The sequence below is a fragment of the Cherax quadricarinatus genome, chromosome 43 (assembly GCF_038502225.1).
Source record: "Cherax quadricarinatus isolate ZL_2023a chromosome 43, ASM3850222v1, whole genome shotgun sequence".
NCBI classification, from domain to species: Eukaryota; Metazoa; Arthropoda; class Malacostraca; order Decapoda; family Parastacidae; genus Cherax; species Cherax quadricarinatus.
This window is the reverse complement of record NC_091334.1, coordinates 24,349,530-24,377,347: the sequence shown is the minus strand read 5'-3', so window position 1 is coordinate 24,377,347 and position 27,818 is coordinate 24,349,530. Positions and strand designations below refer to the sequence as shown.

At 44.0% G+C, this 27,818-nt stretch overlaps 1 protein-coding gene across 4 annotated transcripts in view; it reads right to left on the bottom strand.

The window, feature by feature from the left end:
• LOC128694204 (uncharacterized) overlaps positions 1 to 25,728 on the bottom strand; it is a 64,920-nt gene extending 39,192 nt beyond the window's left edge. The window contains exons 1-6 of one of the 4 annotated variants that reach the window (XM_070093737.1): positions 25,351 to 25,728; positions 12,472 to 12,701; positions 11,498 to 11,688; positions 9,235 to 9,439; positions 9,044 to 9,140; positions 40 to 855 (exon numbers count right to left, since the gene is read on the bottom strand). In XM_070093737.1, the coding sequence (XP_069949838.1) occupies positions 40 to 855; positions 9,044 to 9,140; positions 9,235 to 9,439; positions 11,498 to 11,688; positions 12,472 to 12,701; positions 25,351 to 25,605 (1,794 nt within the window). In that variant the 5' untranslated portion in view covers positions 25,606 to 25,728. Of the gene's footprint in view, positions 1 to 39; positions 856 to 9,043; positions 9,141 to 9,234; positions 9,440 to 11,497; positions 11,689 to 12,471; positions 12,702 to 25,350 lie in introns of those variants that run through there. The other 3 variants (XM_053784198.2, XM_053784199.2, XM_070093738.1) reach the window with 3 other exon arrangements.
• Between the last annotated feature and the right edge of the window lie 2,090 nt (positions 25,729 to 27,818).

Sequence of the window (27,818 nt, the reverse complement as noted above, 5' to 3'; positions counted from 1 at the left end):
ACATGAGCATTTTTTAAGTATAGCTTGGAGAATACGTACCTGTTGTTGTTGTTGTTGCTGTTGTGGTTGTTGTTGTGGTTGTTGTTGTTGTGGTTGTTGTGGCTGTTTGGGAGTGATGGAGGGACCTACAGAAGCTGCGCGACGTCCGTGGTCACGTCGTCCTGAGCGTCGCTGTTCAGAGCGACGCCGGAGTAGTCCAGTCTGTGGTGCCTGTGGCAGTGTGGGCGGTGAGGTGGGTGGCAACATGGGCGGCATACTACTGGCCAGGAAGAGTGCTTCATATGAACCCTCATCCAGGTTCACGTTGCTCCAGCTTCCACCACTGCCGGCAGCGGCAGCACCACTGTAAGCACCGCCAGAGGGAGCCATACTGGATCCACCTGTTGCACCACCATAAGCACTACTAGCGATGCCAGAGGCACTTGCAGCACCACCAGCGATGCCAGAGGGACTTGCAGCACCACCATAAGCACCACTAGCAAGACCAGAGGCACTTGCAGAACTGCCATAAGCACTGATGCCAGGAGTGCCACACAGTCCACCGTACCCACTGGCCCGCTGGCCTGGGGGGAGCGGGGGCCGCCCTGCTGCCCCTAGAGAATTACCCACCCTGAGGTGTACAGCATTAGGGTCAGCAAGGGAGTAAGTCGGGTCCCCAACCATGTCGAGGGCATCGGTGGAGCCAGCAAGGGTTGGGTCGGTGGGGTAGACAGCACCGTAAAGCTCAGAGTTGGCCATGGCACCACTGGACTCTAGTGCCGCACCGACACTGTCGAAGCTGAACACTGAAGTAGTTGATGGTACGTTGATGACAGTGACATGCTCTCTCACTGCTGCTGCTGCTGCGGGTGACACCTGCATAACAATACTGCATCAATCAACCACCACAAAACTAATTTCCAGAATATACAACCCTCTGCTAAACAACAGGAGACTTGGAGAAGAATATGAAGGTTAACACAACACTCCTCTTCAATGGGGGTTCTTGGCATGGTGAAGAGGCTCTTGGTTTGAGGAATTAGACCTTTTGGTCTCTTTCCTCAGACCGAACCTAATTACCCCCCCCCCAATCTCCCCTTCCCTATCCCATCCTCCCCATTCCCCCTTTTCCCTTTCCTCTCCCCTCCCAACCTTCCCTTTTCCTCATCCTGTTTGTAGCCTCTGGGGTGGTCCCCTCTATCATTACAGCTTCTAGATGGGGTGAAGTGTACCAGGGTTCATCCTGCTCTGTGGAGTTTCTTGGGTGTGGTGTAGTTTGCCGTAGAATCTGGATTATCGGAGGTGCCCTGCTCCCTTCCCGGATTTCTGGGGGGTGAGGCAGGGTGTCCTGCAGGTGATGGATGTATCTCCAGAGGCTACCTGTCAGTTCTGGGAGGTGGCAGCCAAAGGAGTTATGCTTTGTGGTGGGTTTCCAACCACCCTTCCTTTTGTCTGCTGAGGTGGCTCGGTAGATGCGAGGTTGCTATCCCAGAGCGCTGGTTTACCGGGATGAAGGGTAGGGTATGACACGGGTTCCACGCTGCATCTGCACTGCTGGTGGTCTCAAGGTCCTCTCAGATAAGTGGAGGAACTTACGACCCTTTCATACCTTCTAGTGATTGTCCCTCCACTGTCCCTTTCTTTTCTTTTTTTTTTCTTTCATGGAGTCTTCGTTCCGTGATAACCCTCCTCCTCCCAGGCCCCTTTTTGTTACTGCATCCTATTGGCAACCTAACAAAACTGTTGCAAGCCGTATTTGCAACATGTTCATTGACAATGCCTTGTTCCATTTTAGGCAAATCTTAAAGAGATGCCAGAAACAAACCTCTCTGGACAGATTTTTTGTGCCACAGGGGTACAGTGACTCTCAAGCTGGTCCTAGTGCCAGTAAAAGACAAAGGGAAGTACCCCTGGATAGGGCCCTGATACCTGAAGTCCTAATGGAAGGGGATTTCCCTTCCAAGCAATAACCTCTCCTCCTCCCTCTCCCCTCCTCGCCGTCTTCCATATGCAAACAAAAGTCTTCAATAAAGGGTAAAAGTGATGTTGTGCCACAGGGGTACAGTGACTCTCAAGCTGGTCCTAGTGCCAGTAAAAGACAAAGAAGGGAAGTACCCCTGGATAGGGCCCTGATACCTGAAGTCCTAATGGAAGGGGATTTCCCTTCCAAACAATAACCTCTCCTCCTCCCTCTCCCCTCCTCGCCGTCTTCCATATGCAAACAAAAGTCTTCAATAAAGGGTAAAAGTGATGTTAAATGTTCATTTATCCATTTCATTAGTCATTTATATTTATTTCTCATTGTTTTCTGTATGTAAAACTATAGTTATTCTCTATAAAATGTATTTTTTGTTAATATTTTTGGGTGTGTGGAACGGATTAACTGAATTTACATTATTTCTTATGGGAAATATTGCTTCAGTTTTCTTACAATTCGGTTTTCATCAGACTTTCTGGAACGAATTAATCACGAAAACCGAGGTTCCACTGTACATCATATTGTAAATTATTTTAAATTGTTCTATTGTAATTTTTATTAAAGTAATTGAATATTGTAATTATTCTGTACTGAATTTCTGTACTAGATAATACCTGATAATACTCATTTGTCTTGTACTCGTAACTCATCTAATGACCATATGAACTGTTATTATCTTATTAATCTTAAGTTAATTTTAAGTTTGCCCAAAATGTTCTGCATACAAAGGGGCTTTTGGCATGTACACCCAGTTATGTATTACATTCCTTTGTACAACTATGTATCATGTCAAAATAAATTATTATTATAATTATTATTATAATTAATTTCGACGAGGAAATTGGGACTTATAATCTCATCTTACTGCTTTATCTGAGGACCCTTCTTCATCCTCTATTGATGAGCTGGTGCACCAGTTTTCGACCTTACTTTTGACTGTAGCATCACATTCTATTCCTCAAACCTCAGGCAGGCATTCTCAGACGTGTGCCTTAGTGGTCTCCTGCGTGTGCCTGTGCAGTGCTGTTGAAACGTGCTGCGTGGGGCTGTTATTGATGCGCACACACACACACACACACACACACACACACACACACACACACACACACACACACACACACACACACACACACACACACACACACACACACACAGACACACACACACAGACACAGACACACACACACACACACACACACACACACACACACACACACACACACACACACACACACACACACACACACATATATATGTGTGTGTGTGTAATTGGACCACAGATAAACAACAGTCTTGTGAAAGCAAACAGTCCCTGCTTTGCAAGCAGTAGATTCTTTGCAAGCAGTAGGTTCTTTGGAAGCAGGAAGTTCTTTCAAGCAGTAATCTCTGCTCTGAAAGCAGTTTACCTGGAGTTTACCTGGAGAGAGTTCCAGGGGTCAACGCCCCCGCGGCCCGGTCTATGACCAGGCCTCCTGGTGGATCAGAGCCTGATCAACCAGGCTGTTGCTGCTGGCTGCACGCAAACCAACGTACGAGCCACAGCCCGGCTGATCAGGAACTGACTTTAGGTGCTTGTCCAGTGCCAGCTTGAAGACTGCCAGGGGTCTGTTGGTAATCCCCCTTATGTGTGCTGGGAGGCAGTTGAACAGTCTCGGGCCCCTGACACTTATTGTATGGTCTCTTAACGTGCTAGTGACACCCCTGCTTTTCATTGGGGGGATGTTGCATCGTCTGCCAAGTCTTTTGCTTTCGTAGTGAGTGATTTTCGTGTGCAAGTTCGGTACTAGTCCCTCTAGGATTTTCCAGGTGTATATAATCATGTATCTCTCCCTCCTGCGTTCCAGGGAATACAGGTTTAGGAACCTCAAGCGCTCCCAGTAATTGAGGTGTTTTATCTCCGTTATGTGCGCCGTGAAAGTTCTCTGTACATTTTCTAGGTCGGCAATTTCACCTGCCTTGAAAGGTGCTGTTAGTGTGCAGCAATATTCCAGCCTAGATAGAACAAGTGACCTGAAGAGTGTCATCATGGGCTTGGCCTCCCTAGTTTTGAAGGTTCTCATTATCCATCCTGTCATTTTTCTAGCAGATGCGATTGATGTAATGTTATGGTCCTTGAAGGTGAGATCCTCTGACATGATCACTCCCAGGTCTTTGACGTTGGTGTTTCGCTCTATTTTGTGGCCAGAATTTGTTTTGTACTCTGATGAAGATTTAATTTCCTCATGTTTACCATATCTGAGTAATTGAAATTTCTCATCATTGAACTTCATATTGTTTTCTGCAGCCCACTGAAAGATTTGGTTGATGTCCGTCTGGAGCCTTGCAGTGTCTGCAATGGAAGACACTGTCAAGCAGATTTGGGTGTCATCTGCAAAGGAAGACACGGTGCTGTGGCTGACATCCTTGTCTATGTCGGATATGAGGATGAGGAACAAGATGGGAGCGAGTACTGTGCCTTGTGGAACAGAGCTTTTCACCGTAGCTGCCTCGGACTTTACTCTTTTGACGACTACTCTCTGTGTTCTGTTAATGAGGAAATTATAGATCCATCAACCGACTTTTCCTGTTATTCCTTTAGCACGCATTTTGTGCGCTATTACGCCATGGTCACACTTGTCGAAGGCTTTTGCAAAGTCTGTATATATTACATCTGCATTCTTTTTGTCTTCTAGTGCATTTAGGACCTTGTTGTAGTGATCCAATAGTTGAGACAGACAGGAGCGACCTGTTCTAAACCCATGTTGCCCTGGGTTGTGTAATTGATGGGTTTCTAGATGGGTGGTGATCTTGCTTCTTAGGACCCTTTCAAAGATTTTTATGATATGGGATGTTAGTGCTATTGGTCTGTAGTTCTTTGCTGTTGCTTTACTGCCCCCTTTGTGGAGTGGGGCTATGTCTGTTGTTTTTAGTAACTGTGGGACGACCCCCGTGTCCATGCTCCCTCCCCATAGGATGGAAAAGGCTCGTGATAGGGGCTTCTTGCAGTTCTTGATGAACACAGAGTTCCATGAGTCTGGCCCTGGGGCAGAGTGCATGGGCATGTCATTTATCGCCTGTTTGAAGTCATTTGGCGTCAGGATAACATCGGATAGGCTTGTGTTAATCAAATTTTGTGGCTCTCTCATAAAAAATTAATTTTCATCTTCAACTCTCAGTCTGGTTAGCGGCTTGCTAAAAACTGAGTCATATTGGGACTTGAGTAGCTCACTCATTTCCTTGCTGTCATCTGTGTAGGACCCATCTTGTTTAAGTAGGGGCCCAATACTGGACGTTGTTCTCGATTTTGATTTGGCATAGGAGAAGAAATACTTTGGGTTTCTTTCGATTTCATTTATGGCTTTTAGTTCTTCCCGCGATTCCTGACTCCTAAAGGATTCTTTTAGCTTAAGTTCGATGCTTGCTATTTCTCTGACCAGTGTCTCCCTACGCATTTCAGATATATTGACCTCTTTTAGCCGCTCTGTTATTCTTTTCCATCGCCTGTAAAGGGAGCGCCTGTCTCTTTCTATTTTACATCTACTCCTCCTTTTTCTTAGAGGAATAAGCCTTGTGCATACATCGAGTGCCACCGAGTTAATCTGTTCTAGGCATAAGTTGGGGTCTGTGTTGCTTAGTATATCTTCCCAGCTTATATCGGTTAGGACTTGGTTTACTTGGTCCCACTTTATGTTTTTGTTATTGAAGTAGAATTTGGTGAATGCTCCCTCGTGACTAGTCTCATTATGTCGGTCTGGGGCTCCACGCATACATGTCTGAACCTCAATTATGTTGTGATCTGAGTATATTGTTTTTGATATGGTGACATTTATCAGATCATCATTGTTAGTGAAGATGAGGTCTAGTGTATTCTCCAGTCTAGTAGGCTCTATTATTTGCTGGTTTAAATTGAATTTTGTGCAGAGATTTAAAAGCTCGTGTGAGTGTGAGTTTTCATCAGAGCTGCCTCCTGGTGTTATTACTGCAACAATATTATTTGCTATATTCCTCCATTTTAGGTGCCTTAAGTTGAAATCCCCCAGGAGCAAGATGTTGGGTGCAGGTGCTGGAAGATTTTCCAGACAGTGGTCAATTTTTAACAACTGTTCCTGGAATTGCTGGGATGTTGCATCCGGAGGCTTGTAGACTACCACAATGACTAGGTTTTGGTTCTTGACCTTTACTGCTAAAACTTCCACTACATCATTTGAGGCATTAAGCAGTTCTGTGCAAACAAGTGACTCTGCAATGTACAGGCCAACCCCCCCCTTTTGCCTGTTCACTCTGTCACATCTGTATAGGTTGTAACCTGGGATCCATATTTCGTTGTCCAAGTGATCCTTTATGTGGGTCTCAGTGAAAACCGCGAACATTGCCTTTGCCTCTGCAAGCAGTCCACGGATGAAAGGTATTTTGTTGTTTGTTGCTGGCTTTAGACCCTGTATATTTGCAAAGAAGAATGTTATCGGACTGGTGGTATTGTTGGTACTGGGGGGGATTTTTTTTCCGGCATTAGTATCTGTATCTGTTGGCTTGGAGTGGAGGCCATCGACTGTGGTTCCACTCCAGGAATGACTGGATTTGGTGTACGATTTCTGCCATTTCCTGCCAGTTTTTTTTCCTTCCTGGCACTAAAAAACCTCTCCCTCTTGAGTGGCTGTGGCTACCCAGGTTTTCCCATGGCCTGGATGTTTTGTATCTTTTTGTCCCCTTTAGATGGTATGCCTGGCAATTTAAGTTATAGCACAGTCTTTCCTGTACTGAAGAGGTACACAGTTCAGGGTGAAAAAGCTTACAGGAAGGGAGTTTGCATTTTCCTGTTGTCATATGGGCATGGCATTTTCTAGGGTGGTCATAGTTGCACGTCCCATCTGTTTTTCCAGATTTCCCATGCCAGCAGATACCAAGTGCATAGTATGTGCAGAGGCTTGGTTTCCATTTGCCTTGGGTTTCTGTGACTGTATTTCCTGTTGGTGCATGTTTCCCTGTCTTACTTCTATCCTCCCTAGCACCAACAATGGAGCTCCCACCAGTTGTTTTTGGTAATATATCCTCACTATTGCTAGTGGAGTCCTCTTGTTTGCTATTTCCTGCGGTATTTCTAGTTTGCAATATTGGTTTTATCTTATCTTTGACTACACTTGTTTCCCTACTATGGCTCCTGTCCCCTATGAGGTCATTTATATGTATTCCTTCCTGCGTATAATTCCCGACTACCTGGACAAAATCTCCAGCTTCACCATTACTGTCTCCCAGGACAGCATCTCCAGCTTCACCATTACTGTCTCCCAGGACAGCACCTCCAGCTTCACCATTACTGTCTCCCAGGACAGCACTATCAGCCCCACATTTACTGACTACCAGGACTTCATCTCCAGCCTTACAGTTTCTGACTACATGGCCAGTATCAAGGGCAGTACCATTCAGCCCAGACTTTTTATGTTCCCATCTGTTGTAGAAAGCTTCAAGGTTTTCTATGAAAGCAGCTTTGATGTTGTCCTCTTTTAATACCCTTGTGATTTTAGTCCACAGATTTATCTCATTCGGGCATACCCAAAAGCATTTCCCTGTTTTAATACTGCTTGTAGCTAGTTCTTGGATATCTGCACAAGGGGCGTGACACCAATTTCCACAAAAATGACAATTTATCAATGTGGAAGCCCGTTTGTTTGACTGACCACAGACTACACACAGCTTCATAATGATTTGAATGGTTGATTTACTGCAATTCTACTAGCAACCTCTTGAATATTCTATTAATAACCTCCTTAAATGAAGCTCTAGTTATTTGTATTTCTGTTTCTAACTGTTTTTGTATATTGGACAGCTTACTGTGCACGTTCCTGATATATATTTAATGTTTGTGTTTATAAGGGCGCCTACAACCCCATCCGTTTACAGTCTGCTTTATTGTCCAACGAAACCGTTTGAGACCAGTCAAGGGTTCGGACCAGTCAAGGGTTCGGACCAGTCGATCTGATCTGATCAGTGATCGCTTATTTAAAACATACTGGTCGGTGATTTGAGCTAACACATGAAGGATCTACTGGAAATTATCTACCCGAGTAATATGTGATTTGATTGATACAAAAGTATAACTTGCGTGTTGAAGAGCCGGTGACTGCTGGCAGCTCCTACAGTGACGAACGGTCGACCTCAACCCTTGTTTATCAATCGCTGTATCTAGCTTTTCTATTGTTTTTTTTCCGTCTCCACCACAATAAATGCTATATTATCACTATAGTTGACTGGTGGAAATTTTGGAGGAAGGACGCTTTTTCTGTAGTAATATTTGCTTCTCGTTGTGTATATTGCGACCGCTGGTAACTACAGGTTATATGAAATTCACAGTATACGTCTGGTATTTCAAGAAAAAAGAAACTAATGAAAGTCACTCCACTGCACTAAGTACCATTATAATACTGGTTAGTTGCTACTACAACACTGTATTCTGCTATTCACTGGTATCACTAGATTATATGCGAGTACACTAGCAAGCCAGGAAGATTATTAAAACAGCTGACCTGTGGTAAGTTTCTGGCGACTTCTGGCACCTGCCTCTATAGGCTTATCACTTCATTTACAAATTCACCTGTTTTCAAATGACTAGGGAGCCACTGTAGTATACGCTATACACTATGTATACTCAATGTTATCAGGGAGACTTTCTTTCCTCTGACACGAAAAGTTCAATTATTATTATATTTTCCACACGGGACACAGGCCTATGATTCCCCTCTGGCAGTAAACTCTTCTAGGTAGTGCACACTAATTCTCCCTTTTTGACTCAGTATATAATGTTTTCCGCCCAAGATTGGTTTCAGGCGCTAGAGGGATGTATCGTATAGGATTGATGACACAAATTAAAGTTCTAGCACGTAAGAGCGACCGTAAAAACACGAGAAAACCCGGAGCACAACGAAGCACGGCTAGGTGAGAGCAGTAAGGAGGAATAACCAGTAAGTCCAACTTAGGAACTATTCTTATCTACCAACTTGTGGAGCTTAGAATAGTTCCCCATGTTGGGGAGCTAAAAAATATGCGAGCTGGGTTACCTACAAACCTGGCTTACCTGTGGACCTGGTGTAATTTTAGAGGTAGGTGGCTTACCTGTGGGCCTGGAGGAGACCTGAGGAAGGTGAGGGAGGCAGCAGTAGTGGAGGGTGTAGTGGGTGAACTAGGAAGCGACGCTCTGAACGATGACCTCCTAAAAGAGATGAGCAATTATGTCACATTAACTGAGTGCTTGCAGAGCCTCTGAGGGTTTAGCACCTGTGGGTAAGGATATATTAGATGCTTACCTGTTTAGAGAAGGGTCGTGGTGGTGCCTGACGTAGGTGACGACAGAGGAAGGTGAGGTGTTAGGGTCGGAACCTGATGACACTGAGTTGAGGCTTTGCATGGAAGACAAGGCCGACATGGCTGAGAGACCAGAGGCTGTAGAGAGGGTCATAGACCCAGCCGGACTCAGACCAACACGCATCGAGTGTAGACTGCTGGCATCCTCTGTGGTGATAGAATAATAGGTACCATAGTATCTCTAGAAATCTAGAGTTCCTAGCTGCTTTCCTAGCAGAGATAATAGGAGACACTAAATATTACTAATACAAGTAAAGAATGGCCTGTGAGACCTGGTCGTAATATGGGAGCTCTGTCCAGGAACTGGAGCTGGAACTGGAGCTAGAGCTGGTCTTGGTATTTTTCAGATTGCCTTGCTATTGCTTTTTTGTATTGTCTGTCAGTCCTGCTACTGTGTGTGTATCCTGCAAGTCATACTGTGCTATTGCTGCTTGTTGAATGCATTGCAAATAACGCTTTATAGTGGGTTATGCCACCAAAATGGGTGAGGCAGTTGGTGTCTGAGTATACTCTACTTAATCTACCCAAGCTATCTCTACAGCTTTGCTGGTGAATTGCTTGTTCCATTGGCATAGAATACCAATGAAATCTTACTGCTGTGTAGCCTCGTGATGCTATTCGTACTAAATTAAAGGTTGAAGCAACTATGGTGCACCAAACTGAGGTATCTCCTGCTACAGGAGCTATTAATTGCTGATCTCCACTTAGGTTCCTTTGTAATGTTGGAGGGCCAACACCAGAGCAATCAGACCAGCAGTCTTGTGAAGCAGGTGGTGCACCGGGTTTTTCTCAGGGTGAGTCAGCTTCAGTGATGCTTGAGTTAGCTAAACTCAGTCTTGAAACAACCAGAGAGCAACGTGCATTTGCAAAAAAGGAGTCTGATAGAGAGAAGGAGAGGAGGCAATTTAAGCAGGCTTGATTACAACTTTTGTGCAGGAGGCAGTAGTACCTCGCTTTGTTGAGTCCAGGCCTGAACAGTTTTTCGAGGCATTTGAAAACCAGGCTCTTGCACTGAGGTGGCCTGGGGAGCATTGGGCAGAACTTGTGCATACAGCATTGTATGGCAAAGCATAGGAGTTCACAGCTGTTTTGGATGATGAAGATTTTGCTGATTATCAAGTTGTTAAAACAACGGTTCTTGGGGCATATCAGTGTATTCCCGCCAAGTACAGAGGAGAATTCAGATTGTGCAAGTGTCAGCTGGGTCAGTCTCGTGTAGACTTTGTAAGGCAGCAGTTCAAAAATTTCACAAATTGACTAAGTCGTCAATTACTCCGACTTGGTGCAGTTACTTTTAGTGGATAATCTGCTGGAATCTGTTGGACCAGAGGTTAAAGCCGTGAAGATCATTTGTTGACTGCTCCATTAGAAGCAGCCAGGTTGGCTCCTGCATTTGACGCCAATCGCTCCTTGTCCGAGCTGTCTAATTCTTTTTCCCAACAGCCTGGCATGAATATAGATCGTCATGAATGATTCCCTGACTAGAGGACGAAGTGGCAGGCTGAAAGTGAACAACGATGCCAACCAACTAAGTCGTCTGGTGAGCAACGACATCAAACTCACAGTCAACCTGGTGAACAACAATGTCAGTACCCCAAGTGGCGCCAGCCACAAAATCAAGAGAGACGCCTAGCTGCTGGTTGAGCACAGTGCACACTCTCTGGCTTCTGCTTTGCCATCTGTCACTGTGGTGTACACTTATTATTCTATCTATACATATTGTACATAGTGTACATACTTGTATATACCATCTGGTGAAGGCATATATAAATTATAGTCTACTGTTGAGTTTTGTTTGCTTTATTTCCCATAATGACCAGGTCTCACAGGCCATTATTTACCTGTGTTCGTAATTCTAAAGAAAAAATGAGTCATGTTAGTTCAGCTGTAAAGGTGTGCTGATGTTATGTTTACTAGAGCCAGTCTAGGTGTTCTACAACCTAGAGCCTGTGCACCTAGTTGTTCTAGCAGGGAGAGTAGCAGTAGATGTAGATTTTCCTGCCGTTATTGATCTGGGAGGGTTAACCCAGGTTAATCCAAGAAAACCAAGGATTGTGGCTTATTGCTAGTGTGGACAAAAGTCCTCCCCCCAGGATGCTACCCCATAACAGTCCACTAATATTCAGGTACCTACTTCTATTTAAATCTCAACATATTCGTTCCCAGTAAAGTTACGAGGCCATGAAACATTCCATATAGGCATACCTCTGAATTCCAGCGCATGTGGAGGGAAGTGGAAGGCAGTAGGTGTCGGTGGGAGAGGGGAATTAGGATTCCTCAGTAGGGGCGACCTCAGAGACTCAGGTTCCCTGCTGTATAGATTGTCCTTAGGTGTCAGAACACCTAATTCTCTCAGGCGGGTCCTGAGGGCATCTATCCACTCCAGCATCTGTTCTCTGAAGCATGGGAAATGTTTTAGTGCCAGGCTTCTGTTTACCAACCTATTGTCAGAGTGTAAAACATTTACCAGAGTGTACTAACTTAGTGCCAGAGTTGAAAACATTTACCCGAGAGTGTACTAACTTAGTGTCAGAGTGTAAAACATTTACCAGAGAGTGTACTAACTTAGTGTCAGAGTGTAAAACATTTACCAGAGAGTGTACTAACTTAGTGTCAGAGTGTAAAACATTTACCAGAGAGTGTACTAACTTAGTGTCAGAGTGTAAAACATTTACCAGAGAGTGTACTAACTTAGTGTCAAAGTGTAAAACATTTACCAGAGAGTGTACTAACTTAGTGTCAGAGTGTAAAACATTTACCAGAGAGTGTACTAACTTAGTGTCAGAGTGTAAAACATTTACCAGAGAGTGTACTAACTTAGTGTCAAAGTGTAAAACATTTACCAGAGAGTGTACTAACTTAGTGCCAGAGTTCAAAACATTTACCAGAGAGTGTACTAACGTAGTGCCAGAGTTCGAAACATTTACCAGAGAGTGTACTTAGTGCCAGAGTTCAAAACATTTACCAGAGAGTGTACTAACTTAGTGCCAGAGTTCAAAACATTTACCAGAGAGTGTACTTAGTGCCAGAGTTCAAAACATTTACCAGGGAGTGTACTAACTTAGTGCCAGAGTTCAAAACATTTACCAGAGAGTGTACTTAGTGCCAGAGTGCCTAACATATCATAGAGTTGACTAATCTAATGCCAGAGTGCACCAGTGCATGGTGTACCAACTAACCTGTTCTGTGCACCAAGTTTGATAACCTCTGTCTCCATGGTTATAGCGAACACGTGTTCATTGTCCTGGTGAACACGTATGGCTGGTGAGACGTGCAAGCATCTGTTCAGTGATGTTCTGTACATGGGGTTATGACTGAAAGCTGAACGTCTGTTCTCATAGAACTCCAGCCATCCTTCACTCTCATGGTGAACACAGAAGGATACCCACACTTTCTCTGCTCTGGACGCCTGAAGAACAAACAAATATGTTCTTTCTACAAACATTTACATACTTACAAACAGTTATATTCTTTCAAACAATTATATTCTTACAATTATGTTCTTACAAGCAATTATGTTCATACAAACAATTATGTTCTTTGGAAATATAAACACAAATGCAGTATAATGTGATCCTTTATTGACAATGTTTCACCCACACAGTGGGCTTTTTCAAGTCACACACGGATCTACCTGGGGTTGGAAGGTACGGGAGTATTTATAGTCATGTTCAGAATGTTGAGGTCAGGTGGAGAATGCTGCATCTGATGATCTACCGGGTGGGGTTATAGAGTCTTGGGTAGCTAGGCAGGGGTATTGGACAAGTTGTGAGTAGACCTTCTGCAGTGTTCTATGTTCTTATGTGGGATAGCGATGAAGAAGTTTCTTGGCGAGTGGTTCAGCTATGTTATAGAAGCCATTGTTCTGGTTGAAATTGTTGGTTATAGAGATAAGCGATGATTCCAGGATTCTTCTGTATTGAGTGTTGTCTTCTGTGGCTATAAGTCTTGAGTTTCTGTAGTTAATTAAATGGTTGTGTGAATTGAGATGTTGTACACAGGCATTCCTTGTATCGTCAGTCCTGCTTGCATATTGGTGTTCTGAAATACGTGTTTGCAGGTCTCTTGATGTTTCGCCCACATATAATTTGTTGCAGTCATTACAAGGGATTATGTATACCCCTGCAGAGGATGGAGGCTTGTCCTGTCTACTACTGGTGATGTCCTTGATGGTCGTGGTTGTGGAGGTAGATACTTGGAATGATGTTTTGGCAAAGATGTTGGAAACATGTTTGGCAATGGAGTTGGTGGGAAGGACTATGTATCTCTTCTCGGCAGTGTCTTCTCTGGGTGTGTTGAAGATGTTTAATGCCTGCCGTCTGCAGTCTCTGATGAAGTGACGAGGATAGTGGAGTTTAGAAAATACTTGTTCAATTATAGTGCATTCTTCCTCAAGGAACTCGTTGCTGCAGATTCTGAGTGCATGCAGGAAGAAGCCTATAATTACACCATGTTTGGTTTTGGTGTCGTGGTGAGAGTAGAAGTGGAGAAGATCGTTTTGGTTGGTGGGTTTTCGATAGACTTTAAAACGAAGTTCGTGGTCAGCTTTGCAGAGCAGAACATCAAGGAAAGGAAGAGTGTTGTCGACTTCTTCTTCAAGTGTGAACTGGATTGAAGGCTCGACCTGGTTGAGCTTGTCTTGGAGAGCTTGAATGTTGAAGAGTTTAGGAGTTATGAGGAGAATGTCGTCAACATAACGGAGCCAGGTGACAGATGAAGGAATAATGGTGGAGAAACGTTCGGCTTCTAGATGTTCCATGTATAGGTTCGCCAGGACTGCACTGAGTGGCGAACCCATGGGTAGTCCAAAAGTCTGCTGAAATAGGTGATTTTCAAAAGAGAAACACGTAAAGCCAACACATAGTTCAACAAGGTCGATGAAATCACTGGCTGGAATGGGAAGATCAAGTGAATCGTCAATTTTCCTGCGCAAGAGATCGATGGCTTGTGTAGTAGGTACTTTGGTGAATAGGGAAGTCACGTCAAAGCTGGAAAGTTTCTTGTTCCTGATGTTGATGTTGCGAATGCGATTGAGAAGATCACCTGAGTGTTTGAGATGTGCTGGACTGATAGTGCCCAAGAGTTTAGAGAGGTGTTTGGCGAGAATTCCTGAGAGCTGGTGGGGAGCACTGCCTATTCCCGAGGATATGGGCCTCAGTGGGATACCAGGCTTGTGAGTCTTTGGCAGGCCGTACATTCTGGCAGGTCTGGGGTCTGCTCTGCAAAGCTGACCACGAACTTCGTTTTAAAGTCTATCGAAAACCCACCAACCAAAACGATCTTCTCCACTTCTACTCTCACCACGACACCAAAACCAAACGTGGTGTAATTATAGGCTTCTTCCTGCGTGCACTCAGAATCTGCAGCAACGAGTTCCTTGAGGAAGAATGCACTATAATTGAACAAGTATTTTCTAAACTCCACTATCCTCGTCACTTCATCAGAGACTGCAGACGGCAGGCATTAAACATCTTCAACACACCCAGAGAAGACACTGCCGAGAAGAGATACATAGTCCTTCCCACCAACTCCATTGCTAAACATGTTTCCAACATCTTTGCCAAAACATCATTCCAAGTATCTACCTCCACAACCACGACCATCAAGGACATCACCAGTAGTAGACAGGACAAGCCTCCATCCTCTGCAGGGGTATACATAATCCCTTGTAATGACTGCAACAAATTATATGTGGGCGAAACATCAAGAGACCTGCAAACACGTATTTCAGAACACCAATATGCAAGCAGGACTGACGATACAAGGAATGCCTGTGTACAACATCGCAATTCACACAACCATTTAATTAACTACAGAAACTCAAGACTTATAGCCACAGAAGACAACACTCAATACAGAAGAATCCTGGAATCATCGCTTATCTCTATAACCAACAATTTCAACCAGAACAATGGCTTCTATAACATAGCTGAACCACTCGCCAAGAAACTTCTTCATCGCTATCCCACATAAGAACATAGAACACTGCAGAAGGTCTACTCACAACTTGTCCAATACCCCTGCCTAGCTACCCAAGACTCTATAACCCCACCCGGTAGATCATCAGATGCAGCATTCTCCACCTGACCTCAACATTCTGAACATGACTATAAATACTCCCGTACCTTCCAACCCCAGGTAGATCCGTGTGTGACTTGAAAAAGCCCACTGTGTGGGTGAAACGTTGTCAATAAAGGATCACATTATACTGCATTTGTGTTTTTATTTCCATTGTGTCGGTATTTTATATCATTTATTTCCAATTATGTTCTTTCAAACAATCTTATTTTCTTACAGCAATTATGTTCTTGTGAACAATTATGTTGTTACAGACAATCAGTACAACAGTTATCTCTGCAAATATACAGGGTGTAAAGCTATCAACAAACAACAAAATACCTTTCATCAGTTGACTGCTCACAGAGTCAAATGGAATGTTTGTGGCTTTCACAGAGACCCACATAAAGGATCACTTTGATAAGGAAATATGGATCCCAGGTTATAACTTATTCAGATGTGACAGAAAGAACAGGTAATAAGGGAGGAAGAGGAAGGGTGTGGCCCTTATGTCACAGTCACTCATTTGCTCAGAATTACTTAACATCACAAATGATGTAGTTGAAGTTTTGGCAGTAAAGACTGAAAAACAAAACCTTCCCAACAATTCAACTAACAGTTCTGAAAACTGGAAAATCTTCCAACTCCTGCCCCAAACATCTTGCTGTTGGGGGATTTCAACTTAAGACACCTAAAATGAAGGAATGTAGCAAATAATGTTTTAGCAGAGATAACCCCAGGAGGCAGCAGCAGCTCAGATGAATATTCACACACACACATGAGCTATTATATCCTTGGTTAGGCCTCATTTAGACTATGCTGCTCAGTTCTGGTCACCGTATTACAGAATGGATGTAAATGCTCTGGAAAACGTACAGAGGAGGATGACAAAGATGATCCCGTGTATCAAAAATCTTCCCTATGAGGATAGACTGAGGGCCCTGAATCTGCACTCTCTCGAAAGGCATAGAATTAGGGGGGATATGATCGAGGTGTATAAATGGAAAACAGGAATAAATAAAGGGGATGTAAATAGCGTGCTGAAAATTTCCAGCCAAGACAAGACTTGCAACAATTCAATTCAATTCAATTCAATTCAAGTTTATTCTCTATAAGGGTTACAATGTGGGGTTTACAGGTTTTGGGTATTGTGTGGTTTACATGTTATAAAATACTAATTACAGAGGGGGCCACTAGGACACCTAGCATGGCTAGGCATTTCGAGCAGACTTAGATTAATTCTTAACATTAAATCCTTACAGATTATGGTATTAAGGCTAAGTGACTACATCATAATTTGTGAGTTTAGCAATGTGAATGCTTTTGTTTTGGCACAATACAAGGTGTCTATATTGGAGTATCATAGGCAAACTTATGACTAGTTAGGATTTATTATTTTTAAATTAAGATTAGTATTTCTGGGTTTATAGTCAGTGGGTGAGTGAGTGTAATTGTGAACCACCAGGTGGTTATCATGTAGTTAGTTGTCGGGGTGGATCAGGGAGATAAGATGTTTTTTAACTGTAGTTTTGAAGGTGATGAATGTGTCTGCAGTTCTAGAGTTTTCAGGTAGGGTGTTCCAGATTTTAGGTCCTTTGAAATACATTGAATTTTTGTAAAGATTTAGTCGAACACAGGGAATGTCACAGAGATGTTTGTGTCTGGTGTTATGCCTGTGGATCCTGTCACAACTATCAAGAAAGAATTTTAGGTCAAGGTTAATATTGGAATTTAAGATCCTGTAGATATAGATTGCACAGTAGTAAATGTGGATGTTCTGAACAGGGAGTAAGTTTAGATTCTATGAAGAGTGGGGGGGTGTGTTGCCAGGGATGGGATTTAGTGATTATTCTTACTGCGGCTTTTTGTTGGGTTATTATTGGCTTTAGGTGTGTTGCTGCAGTTGAACCCCAAGCACAGATAGCATAGGTGAGGTATGGATATATAAGTGAATGGTATAGTGTGAGAAGGGCAGTTTGCGGTACGTAGTATCGTATCTTGGAGAGGATACCCACCGTTTTGGATACTTTTTTTTGTTATGTGTTGGGTATGGGTGCTGAAATTTAGGTTGTTGTCGAGGTATAGGCCAAGGAATTTGCCCTCATTATGTCTGGCAATTAGAGTGTTGTCGATCTTAATGTTAAGTTGCGCAACACCTGCTCTGCTACCAAACATAATATAGTAGGTTTTGCCAGCGTTAAGTGTAAGTTTATTGGCTGTCATCCAAGTCGATATTTTGAGCAGCTCCTCATTAACAATGGTGTTGAGGGTGGCAAGATTAGGGTGGGAGATGGCATAAGTCGTGTCATCAGCAAAGAGAATGGGTTTCAGGTGTTGGGATATGTTTGGAAGATCATTGATGTAAATGAGGAAGAGCAGGGGTCCAAGGACACTTCCCTGCGGAACTCCAGTATCAAGTGGCCGTATTGATGAGGCTGTGTCTTTAATGGTGACATACTGATACCTATTAGAAAGGTAGGATTTAAGATATGCAAGCACATGGCCTCTTATACCATAGTGGTCAAGTTTGTGGAGTAGGATGCCGTGGTCTACTGTGTCAAACGCTTTTCTTAGGTCAATAAAAATTCCTAGCGGATATTCCTTATTTTCCAATGCTGTGTAGAGCAGGTCTAGCATTTTTATAATTGCATCATTAGTGCTTTTATTTTTCCTGAATCCAAATTGGCAGGGGTTGAGTGTGTTTTGTGACGTTGTAAATGAATATAGTCTCCTGTGCATGAGTTTCTCGAAGATTTTGGATAGCAATGGTAAGTTTGATATTGGCCTATAGTTGTTTATGTCTGTAGGGTCACCACCTTTATGTATTGGTGTAACCCTTGCTGTCTTGAGTAGTGTCGGGAAGGTGCTAGTTTCTAGTGACTTGTTAAAAAGTAATGTAATAGCATGCGAAAGGGCATGGGCCACTCGCTTGTACAATAATGGTGGGATGTGAGACAGACCATACCCCAGCCGGGATTGAACCCGCAGTCAGAGAGTCTCAAAACTCCAGCCCGTCGCGTTAGCCACTAGACCAGCTAGCCACAATAAGATTCGTCCAACTAGGTATATTTCTACACCATAGGAAGGTTAGCACAGGCACCACTGTGACCACAAATGCAAGTTTTTACATACGAATCTCCAGCTAGCGTGGCCGTGACAAACTCTAGCTCAAGTCCCTTCACTGCCATCAACATGACTCACGAAATCGTAATGACACGATTGCAAACAAACCATACCCCGGCCGGGATTGAACCCGCGGTCAGAGAGTCTCAAAACTCCAGCCCGTCGCGTTAGCCACTAGACCAGCTAGCCACAATAAGATTCGTCCATCTAGGTATATTTCTACACCATAGGAAAGTTAGCACAGGCACCACTGCAAACAAACCATACCCCGACCGGGATTGAACCCGCCAGGGTATGGTTTGCTTGCAATCGTGTCATTACGATTTCGTGAGTCATGTTGACGGCAGTGAAGGGACTTGAGCTAGAGTTCGTCACAGCCACGCTAGCTGGAGATTCGTCTGTAAAACTTGCATTTGTGGTCACAGTGGTGCCTGTGCTAACCTTCCTATGGTGTAGAAATATACCTAGTTGGACAAATCTTATTGTGGCTAGCTGGTCTAGTGGCTAACGCGACGGGCTGGAGTTTTGAGACTCTCTGACCGCAGGTTCAATCCCAGCCGGGGTATGGTTTGTTTGCAATCATGTCATTACGATTTCGTGAGTCATGTTGACGGCAGTGAAGGGACTTGAGCTAGAGTTCGTCACGGCCACGCTAGCTGGAGATTCGTCTGTAAAAACTTGCATTTGTGGTCACAGTGGTGCCTGTGCTAACCTTCCTATGGTGTAGAAATATACCTAGTTGGACGAATCTTATTGTGGCTAGCTGGTCTAGTGGCTAACGTGACGGGCTGGAGTTTTGAGACTCTCTGACCGCGGGTTCAATCTCGGCCGGGGTATGGTTTGTTTGCAATCGTGTCATTACGATTTCGTGAGTCATGTGAGACAGATTCCCCAAGTTATTTTTAAGTGACTTTATGATTGCGGTGACTTTCGTGGGCTCAGTTGGTACAAGATAGAAGGAATTTGGGAAATTCCCATCTAGGTAGTCCCCGGCACGGGCATTGGTACGTGGGATTTTACTGGCGAGATTAGATCCTATGTTTGAGAAGAAGTTGTTTATCTTGTTAGCTGTATCAGTGGGATGTAGTGGTGTTTCATGAGGTTTGGTTAGAACAATATTCTTAAGTTTTTTTCAGTTTGTGGGTCCCCAGAATCTGGGAAAGTGTTTTCCAGGTCTTTTTTATATCTCCTCTTGTGTCAGTGAATCTGCTGGAGTAGTACAGTTGTTTGGCTTTTTTTATTAGTTTGGTGAGATCTGTTGAATATTGTTTGAGAATATCTTTGTGTATTAAGCCCTGTCTATATTGCTTTTCATATTGGTGTTTCTTATCAATGGATTTCAGAATGCTGCTGGTTAGCCATGGGCAACCGAGCCATTTATTCGTGATCTGTTTCGTTTTTATAGGACAATGTTTGTTGTATTGTCTAAGTATTTTGTTAAGAAAAATGTCTGTCCAATCATCAATACCATTGGCAATGGAGAATTCTGTAGGCCAGTGAACAGTCTCTAGGTCTGCTGTGAAATTCCTTATTGAGGCCTCATCATGGAGTCTAAATGGTTTCAAGTTGGAAAAATTTAGATTCAGGAAGGATATAGGAAAGCACTGGTTTGGTAATAGAGTTGTGGATGAGTGGAATAAACTCCCGAGTACAGTTATTCCTGGAGTTTACCTGGAGAGAGTTCCGGGGGTCAATGCCCCCGCGGCCCGGTCTGTGACCAGGCCTCCTGGTGGATCAGAGCCTGATCAACCAGGCTGTTGCTGCTGGCTGCACACAAACCAACGTACGCGCCACAGCCCGGCTGGTCAGGAACCGACTTTAGGTGCTTGTCCAGTGCCAGCTTGAAGACTGCCAGGGGTCTGTTGGTAATCCCCCTTATGTATGCTGGGAGGCAGTTGAACAGTCTCGGACCCCTGACACTTATTGTATGGTCTCTTAACGTGCTAGTGACACCCCTGCTTTTCATTGGGGGGATGTTGCATCGTCTGCCAAGTCTTTTGCTTTCGTAGTGAGTGATTTTCGTGTGCAAGTTCGGTACTAGTCCCTCTAGGATTTTCCAGGTGTATATAATCATGTATCTCTCCCGCCTGCGTTCCAGGGAATACAGGTTCAGGAACCTCAAGCACTCCCAGTAATTGAGGTGTTTTATCTCCATTATGCGCGCCGTGAAGGTTCTCTGTACATTTTCTAGGTCAGCAATTTCACCTGCCTTGAAAGGTGCTGTTAGTGTGCAGCAATATTCCAGCCTAGATAGAACAAGTGACCTGAAGAGTGTCATCATGGGCTTGGCCTCCCTAGTTTTGAAGGTTCTCATTATCCATCCTGTCATTTTTCTAGCACATGCGATTGATACAATGTTATGGTCCTTGAAGGTGAGATCCTCCGACATGATCACTCCCAGGTCTTTGACGTTGGTGTTTCGCTCTATTTTGTGGCCAGAATTTGTTTTGTACTCTGATGAAGATTTAATTTCCTCGTGTTTACCATATTTGAGTAATTGAAATTTCTCATCATTGAACTTCATATTGCTTTCTGCAGCCCACTGAAAGATTCGGTTGATGTCCGCCTGGAGCCTTGCAGTGTCTGCAATAGAAGATACTGTCATGCAGATTCGGGTGTCATCTGCAAAGGAAGACACGGTGCTGTGGCTGACATCCTTGTCTATGTCGGATATGAGGATGAGGAACAAGATGGGAGCGAGTACTGTGCCTTGTGGAACAGAGCTTTTCACCGTAGCTGCCTCGGACTTTACTCTGTTGACGACTACTCTCTGTGTTCTGTTAGTGAGGAAATTATAGATCCATCGACCGACTTTTCCTGTTATTCCTTTAGCACGCATTTTGTGCGCTATTACGCCATGGTCACACTTGTCGAAGGCTTTTGCAAAGTCTGTATATATTACATCTGCATTCTTTTTATCTTCTAGTGCATTTAGGATCTCGTCGTAGTGATCCAATAGTTGAGACAGACAGGAGCGACCTGTTCTAAACCCATGTTGCCCTGGGTTGTGTAACTGATGGGTTTCTAGATGGGTGGTGATCTTGCTTCTTAGGACCCTTTCAAAGATTTTTATGATATGGGATGTTAGTGCTATCGGTCTGTAGTTCTTTGCTGTTGCTTTACTGCCCCCTTAGTGGAGTGGGGCTATGTCTGTTGTTTTTAGTAACTGTGGGACGACCTCCGTGTCCATGCTCCCTCTCCATAGGATGGAAAAGGCTCGTGATAGGGGCTTCTTGCAGTTCTTGATGAACACGGAGTTCCATGAGTCTGGCCCTGGAGCAGAGTGCATGGGCATGTCATTTATCGCCTGTTCGAAGTCATTTGGCATCAGGATAACATCGGATAGGCTTGTGTTAACCAAATTTTGTGGCTCTCTCATAAAAAATTCATTTTGATCTTCGACTCTCAGTCTGGTTAGCGGCTTGCTAAAAACTGAGTCATATTGGGACTTGAGTAGCTCACTCATTTCCTTGCTGTCATCTGTGTAGGACCCATCTTGTTTAAGTAGGGGCCCAATACTGGATGTTGTTCTCGACTTTGATTTGGCATAGGAGAAGAAATACTTTGGGTTTCTTTCGATTTCATTTATGGCTTTTAGTTCTTCCCGCGATTCCTGACTCCTATAAGATTCCTTTAGCTTGAGTTCGATGCTTGCTATTTCTCTGACCAGTGTTTCCCTACGCATTTCAGATATATTGACCTCGTTTAGCCGCTCTGTTATTCTTTTCCATCGCCTGTAAAGGGAGCGCCTGTCTCTTTCTATTTTACATCTACTCCTCCTTTTTCTTAGAGGAATAAGCCTTGTGCATACATCGAGTGCCACCAAGTTAATCTGTTCTAGGCATACGTTGGGGTCTGTGTTGTTTAGTATATCTTCCCAGCTTATATCGGTTAGGACTTGGTTTACTTGGTCCCACTTTATGTTTTTGTTATTGAAGTTGAATTTGGTGAATGCTCCCTCGTGACTAGTCTCATTATGTCGGTCTGGGGCTCCACGCATACATGTCTGAACCTCAATTATGTTGTGATCTGAGTATATTGTTTTTGATATGGTGACATTTCTTATCAGATCATCATTGTTAGTGAAGATGAGGTCTAGTGTATTCTCCAGTCTAGTAGGCTCTATTATTTGCTGGTTTAAATTGAATTTTGTGCAGAGATTTAAAAGCTCGTGTGAGTGTGAGTTTTCATCAGAGCTGCCTCCTGGTGTTGTTACTGCAACAATATTATTTGCTATATTCCTCCATTTTAGGTGCCTTAAGTTGAAATCCCCCAGGAGCAAGATGTTGGGTGCAGGAGCTGGAAGATTTTCCAGACAGTGGTCAATTTTTAACAGCTGTTCCTGGAATTGCTGGGATGTTGCATCCAGAGGCTTGTAGACTACCACAATGACTAGGTTTTGGTTCTCGACCTTTACTGCTAAAACTTCCACTACATCATTTGAGGCATTTAGCAGTTCTGTGCAAACAAGTGACTCTGCAATGTACAGGCCAACCCCCCCCTTTTGCCTGTTCACTCTGTCACATCTGTATAGGTTGTAACCTGGGATCCATATTTCGTTGTCCAAGTGATCCTTTATGTGGGTCTCAGTGAAAGCCGCGAACATTGCCTTTGCCTCTGCAAGCAGTCCACGGATGAATGGTATTTTGTTGTTTGTTGCTGGCTTTAGACCCTGTATATTTGCAAAGAAGAATGTCATCGGACTGGTGGTATTGTTGGTACTGGGGGGAGATTTTTTTTCCGGCATTAGTATCTGTATCTGTTGGTTTGGAGTGGAGGCCATCGACTGTGGTTCCACTCCAGGAATGACTGGATTTGGTGTACGATTTCTGCCATTTCTTGCCAGTTTTTTTTTTTCCTTCCTGGCACTAAAAAACCTCTCCCTCTTGAGTGGCTGTGGATGTTTTGTATCTTTTTGTACCCTTTAGATGGTGTGCCTGGCAATTTAAGTTATAGCACAGTCTTTCCTGTACTGAAGAGGTACACATTTCAGGGTGAAAAAGCTTACAGGAAGGGAGTTTGCATTTTCCTGTTGTCATATGGGCATGGCATTTTCTAGGGTGGTCATAGTTGCACGTCCTGTCTTTTTTTCCAGATTTCCCATGTCTGCAGATACCAAGTATGTGCGTGCACAGGCTTGGTTTCCGTTTGCCTTGGGTTTCTGTGACTGTATTCCCTGTTGGTGCATGTTTCCCTGTCTTATTCCTATCCTCTCTAGCACCAACAATGGAGCTCCCACCAGTTGTTTTTGGTAATATATCCTCACTATAGCTAGTGGAGTCCTCTTGTTTGCTATTTCCTGTGGTATTTCTAGTTTGCAATATTGGTTTTATCTTATCTTTGACTACACTTGTTTCCCCACTACGGTTCCTGTCCCCTTTGAGGTCATTTATATGTATTCCTTCCTGCGTATAATTCCCGACTACCTGGACAAAATCTCCAGCTTCACCATTACAGTCTCCCAGGACAGCACCTCCAGCTTCACCATTACTGTCTCCCAGGACAGTACCTCCAGCTTCACTATTACTGTCTCCCAGGACAGCACCTCCATCTTCACCATTACTGTCTCCCAGGACAGCACCTCCGGCTTCACCATTACTGTCTCCCAGGACAGCACCTCCAGCTTCATTATTACTGTCTCCCAGGACAGCACTATCAGCCCCACATTTACTGACTACCAGGACATCACCTCCAGCCTTACAGTTTCTGGCTACATGGCCAGTATCAAGGGCAGTACCATTTAGCCCAGACTTTTTATGTTAAAACATTGTGTAGTTTTAAAAATAGGTTAGATAAATACATGAGTGGGTGTGGGTGGGTGTGAGTTGGACCTGACTAGCTTGTGCTGCTGGGTCTGGTGCCGTGCTCCTTCCTTGAGTGGAGGTGACCAGACTGGGTGGGTCATTGGGCTAATCTGGGGGGGTGAGTCATTGGGTTAATCCAGGGGGGGGGACAAGGACCTGCTCTGCATGGGTCAGTAGGCCTGTTGCAGTGTTCATTCTTTCTTATTAAATCTTTGCTACAAATAGTGGAGCCAACAAAACTGGAAACTACACTTGACCTCATCTTCACTAATAATAATGACCTGGTAGGAAATATAAGAGTATCAAAGACAATACTCTCAGATCACAACATAATATAAACACAGATGTATATGTGCAGGGCTCCTGACCAGTATAAAGTGATCAGTTATGAGGCTGCCATCAACAAAGTCAACTTCAGTAACACAAACATCTAGTAGGATCAACTTAACCATGTCCTAAATGAAACAAACTGGGAAGGTATTCTAAAAAATGCTCCAAAACCACTAAAAAAGCTACAGGACCACTAAAAGGCTCAAGGCCCACTAAAAAGGATCCAGGACCACTAAGAAAGCATCAGGATCATTAAGAAGTTTCCAGAACCACTAAAAGGCTCAAGGATCATTAAGAAGGCTCCAGGACTATTAAGAAGGCTCCAGGACAACTATGAAGGCTTCAGGATCATTAAGAAGGCTGCAGGACTACCAAGAAGGCTCCAGGACAATTATGAAGGCTTCAAGATCATTAAGAAGGCTCCAGGACAACTACGAAGGCTCCAGTATCATTAACAAGGTTCCAGGACCACTAGCAAAGGTTTAGAATCACTAACAAAGCTCCAGGATTAACAATATGGGTCCACAAATACTAACAAAAGGTCCATGACCACTAATAAGGTTCCAGGACCACTAACATGGTTCCAGTACCACTAACGAAGGGTCTAGGACCACTAACGAAGGGTCAAGAACCACTAACGAAGGATTCAGGATAACTAGCAAAGGGTCCTGGACCACAAACAAAGGGTCCAGGACCACTAAGAAAGGTTTCAGGACCAATAACAAAGGGTCCAGGACCACTCACCTTAGCAAAAGGAGTCATGACAGAGAGTCGTCGTTCTTGGTTAGGCATCCTCTTGAGCCAACCGTTCTTGTGTACCTCGCGACTACCGTTGATACCACCTGCCCCGCCACCACCTGCTCCGCCACCACCTGCCCCGCCGTCGCCGTCACCGCCGCCATCTGTGAAGGAACAGTCCAGTAATACAAGCTCTGTTGATGGTAGTGCTGCTACCTCTGTTGCTGCTACCACTGTTGCTGCCATCACTGTTGCTACCATGACTCTTGCTACTATCAATTGGTGCCATCACTGTTGCTACCACCACTGTTGCTGCCACCACTGTTGCTACCACCACTGTTGCTACTACTCTGTTGCTACCACCACTGTTGCTACCACTCTGTTGCTACAACCACTGTTGCTATCACCACTGTTGCTACCACTGTTGCTACCACCATTGTATATGATTCTGTTAATGCTACCACCACTTGCTACCACCACTGTTGCTACCGCCATTGTATATGATTCTGTTAGTGCTACCACCTCTGTTGCTACCATTACTGTTTATGATTCTGTTAGTGCTACCACCACTGTTGCTAGCACCACTGTTGCTAGCACCACTGTTGCTAGCACCACTGTTGCTACACCACTGTTGCTAGCACCACTGTTGCTAGCACCACTGTTGCTACCACTGTTGCTACCACCACTGTTGCTATCACCACTGTTGCTACCACCATTGTATATGATTCTGTTAGTGCTACCACCTCTGTTGCTACCATTACTGTTTATGATGCTGTTAGTGCTACCACCTCTGTTGCTACCATAACTGTTTACGATGCTGTTAGTGCTACCACCTCTGTTGCTACCATAACTGTTTACGATGCTGTTAGTGCTACCACCTCTGTTGCTACCATAACTGTTTGTGATACTGTTAGTGCTACCATATAAAAATTTTTGAAAGGGTTCTAAGAAGCAAGATTGCCAACCACCTGGATACCCATCAGTTACACAACCCAGGGCAACACAGGTATAGAGCAGGTCGCTCTGGCCTGTTCCAACTACTGGACCACTATGACAGGGTCCTGGATGTTGTAGAGGATAAATAAAATACAGATGTAGTATGCACAGACTTTGTAAAAGCTTTCGACAAGTGTGACCATGGTGCAATAGCACACAAAATGCATGAAAAAAGAATAACAGGAAAAGTTGGTAGATGGATCTGTAACTTCCTAACATATAGAACACAAAGAGTAATAACAAACAAAGTAAAGTCTGAGGCAGCTACAGTGAAAAGCTCTGTTTCTCAAGGTACAGTACTTGCTCCCATCCTGTTCCTCATCCTCTTATCTGACATAGACTGAGAAGTAAGCCATAGCACTGTGTCTTCCTTTGTGGATGACACCTGAATTACCATGACAGTGACCTCCATCGAAAACACCACAAGACTCCAAGTGAACATCAGCCAAATCCTCAAATGGGCCACTCAAAACAATATGAAATTTAATGAAGAGAAATTTCAACTACTCAGATATGGAAAACTTGAGGAAATTAGAACTGTATCAGGGTAAACAACAAATTCTAACCATACAATAGAGCGATAAAGTAATGTGAAGGACCTGGATCTGTTAGAGGATCTCACCTTCAAAGACCATAACGATGTATCTACCTCATCTGCAAGAAAAATGATGGGATGGATAATGAGAACCTTCAAAACTAGGGATGCCAAGCCCATGATGATTCTTTTCAAATTGCTTGTTCTCTCTAGGCTGGAATATTGCTGTACACTATCAACCCCCTTCAAGGCAGGTGAAATTGCTGACCTGGAGAGTGTACGAAGAACTTTCATGGCACACATAAGTATGATAAAGCACCTAAATTACTGGGAACCATTGAAGTCCCTTGATTTGTATTCCCTGGAATGTAGGCAAGAGAGATACATGATAATATACACTTGGAAAATCCTAGAGGGATTAGTACCAAACTTGACTCGAAAATCACTCCCTATGAAAGCAAAAGACTCGGCAGGAGATGCAACATTTCCCCAATGAAAAGCAGGGGTGCCATGAGTACACTGAGAGAAAACACAATAAGTGTCAGGGGCCCAAGACTGTTCATCTGCCTCCCAGCATACATAAGGGGGATTACCAATAGACTTCTGGCCGTCTTCAAGAAGGTGCTGGACAAGCACCTAAAGTCAGTACCTGACCAGCCGGGCTGTGGTTCGCACGTCAGTTTGTGTGCAGTCAGCAGTAAGAGTGTGGTTGATCAGACCCTGAGCCATCATGAGGCCTGGTCTCAGACTGGGCCGCAGGGGCATTGACCCCCGAAACCCTCTCCAGGTATACCACTACTATTGCTACCACCATTGTTATGACTCTGTTAGTGCTACCACCACTGTTGCTGCCACTACTGCTGCTACCACCACTGCTTCTACCACCACTGTTGCTACCACCACTGTTGCTACCACCACTGTTGCTACCACCATTGTTTATGAT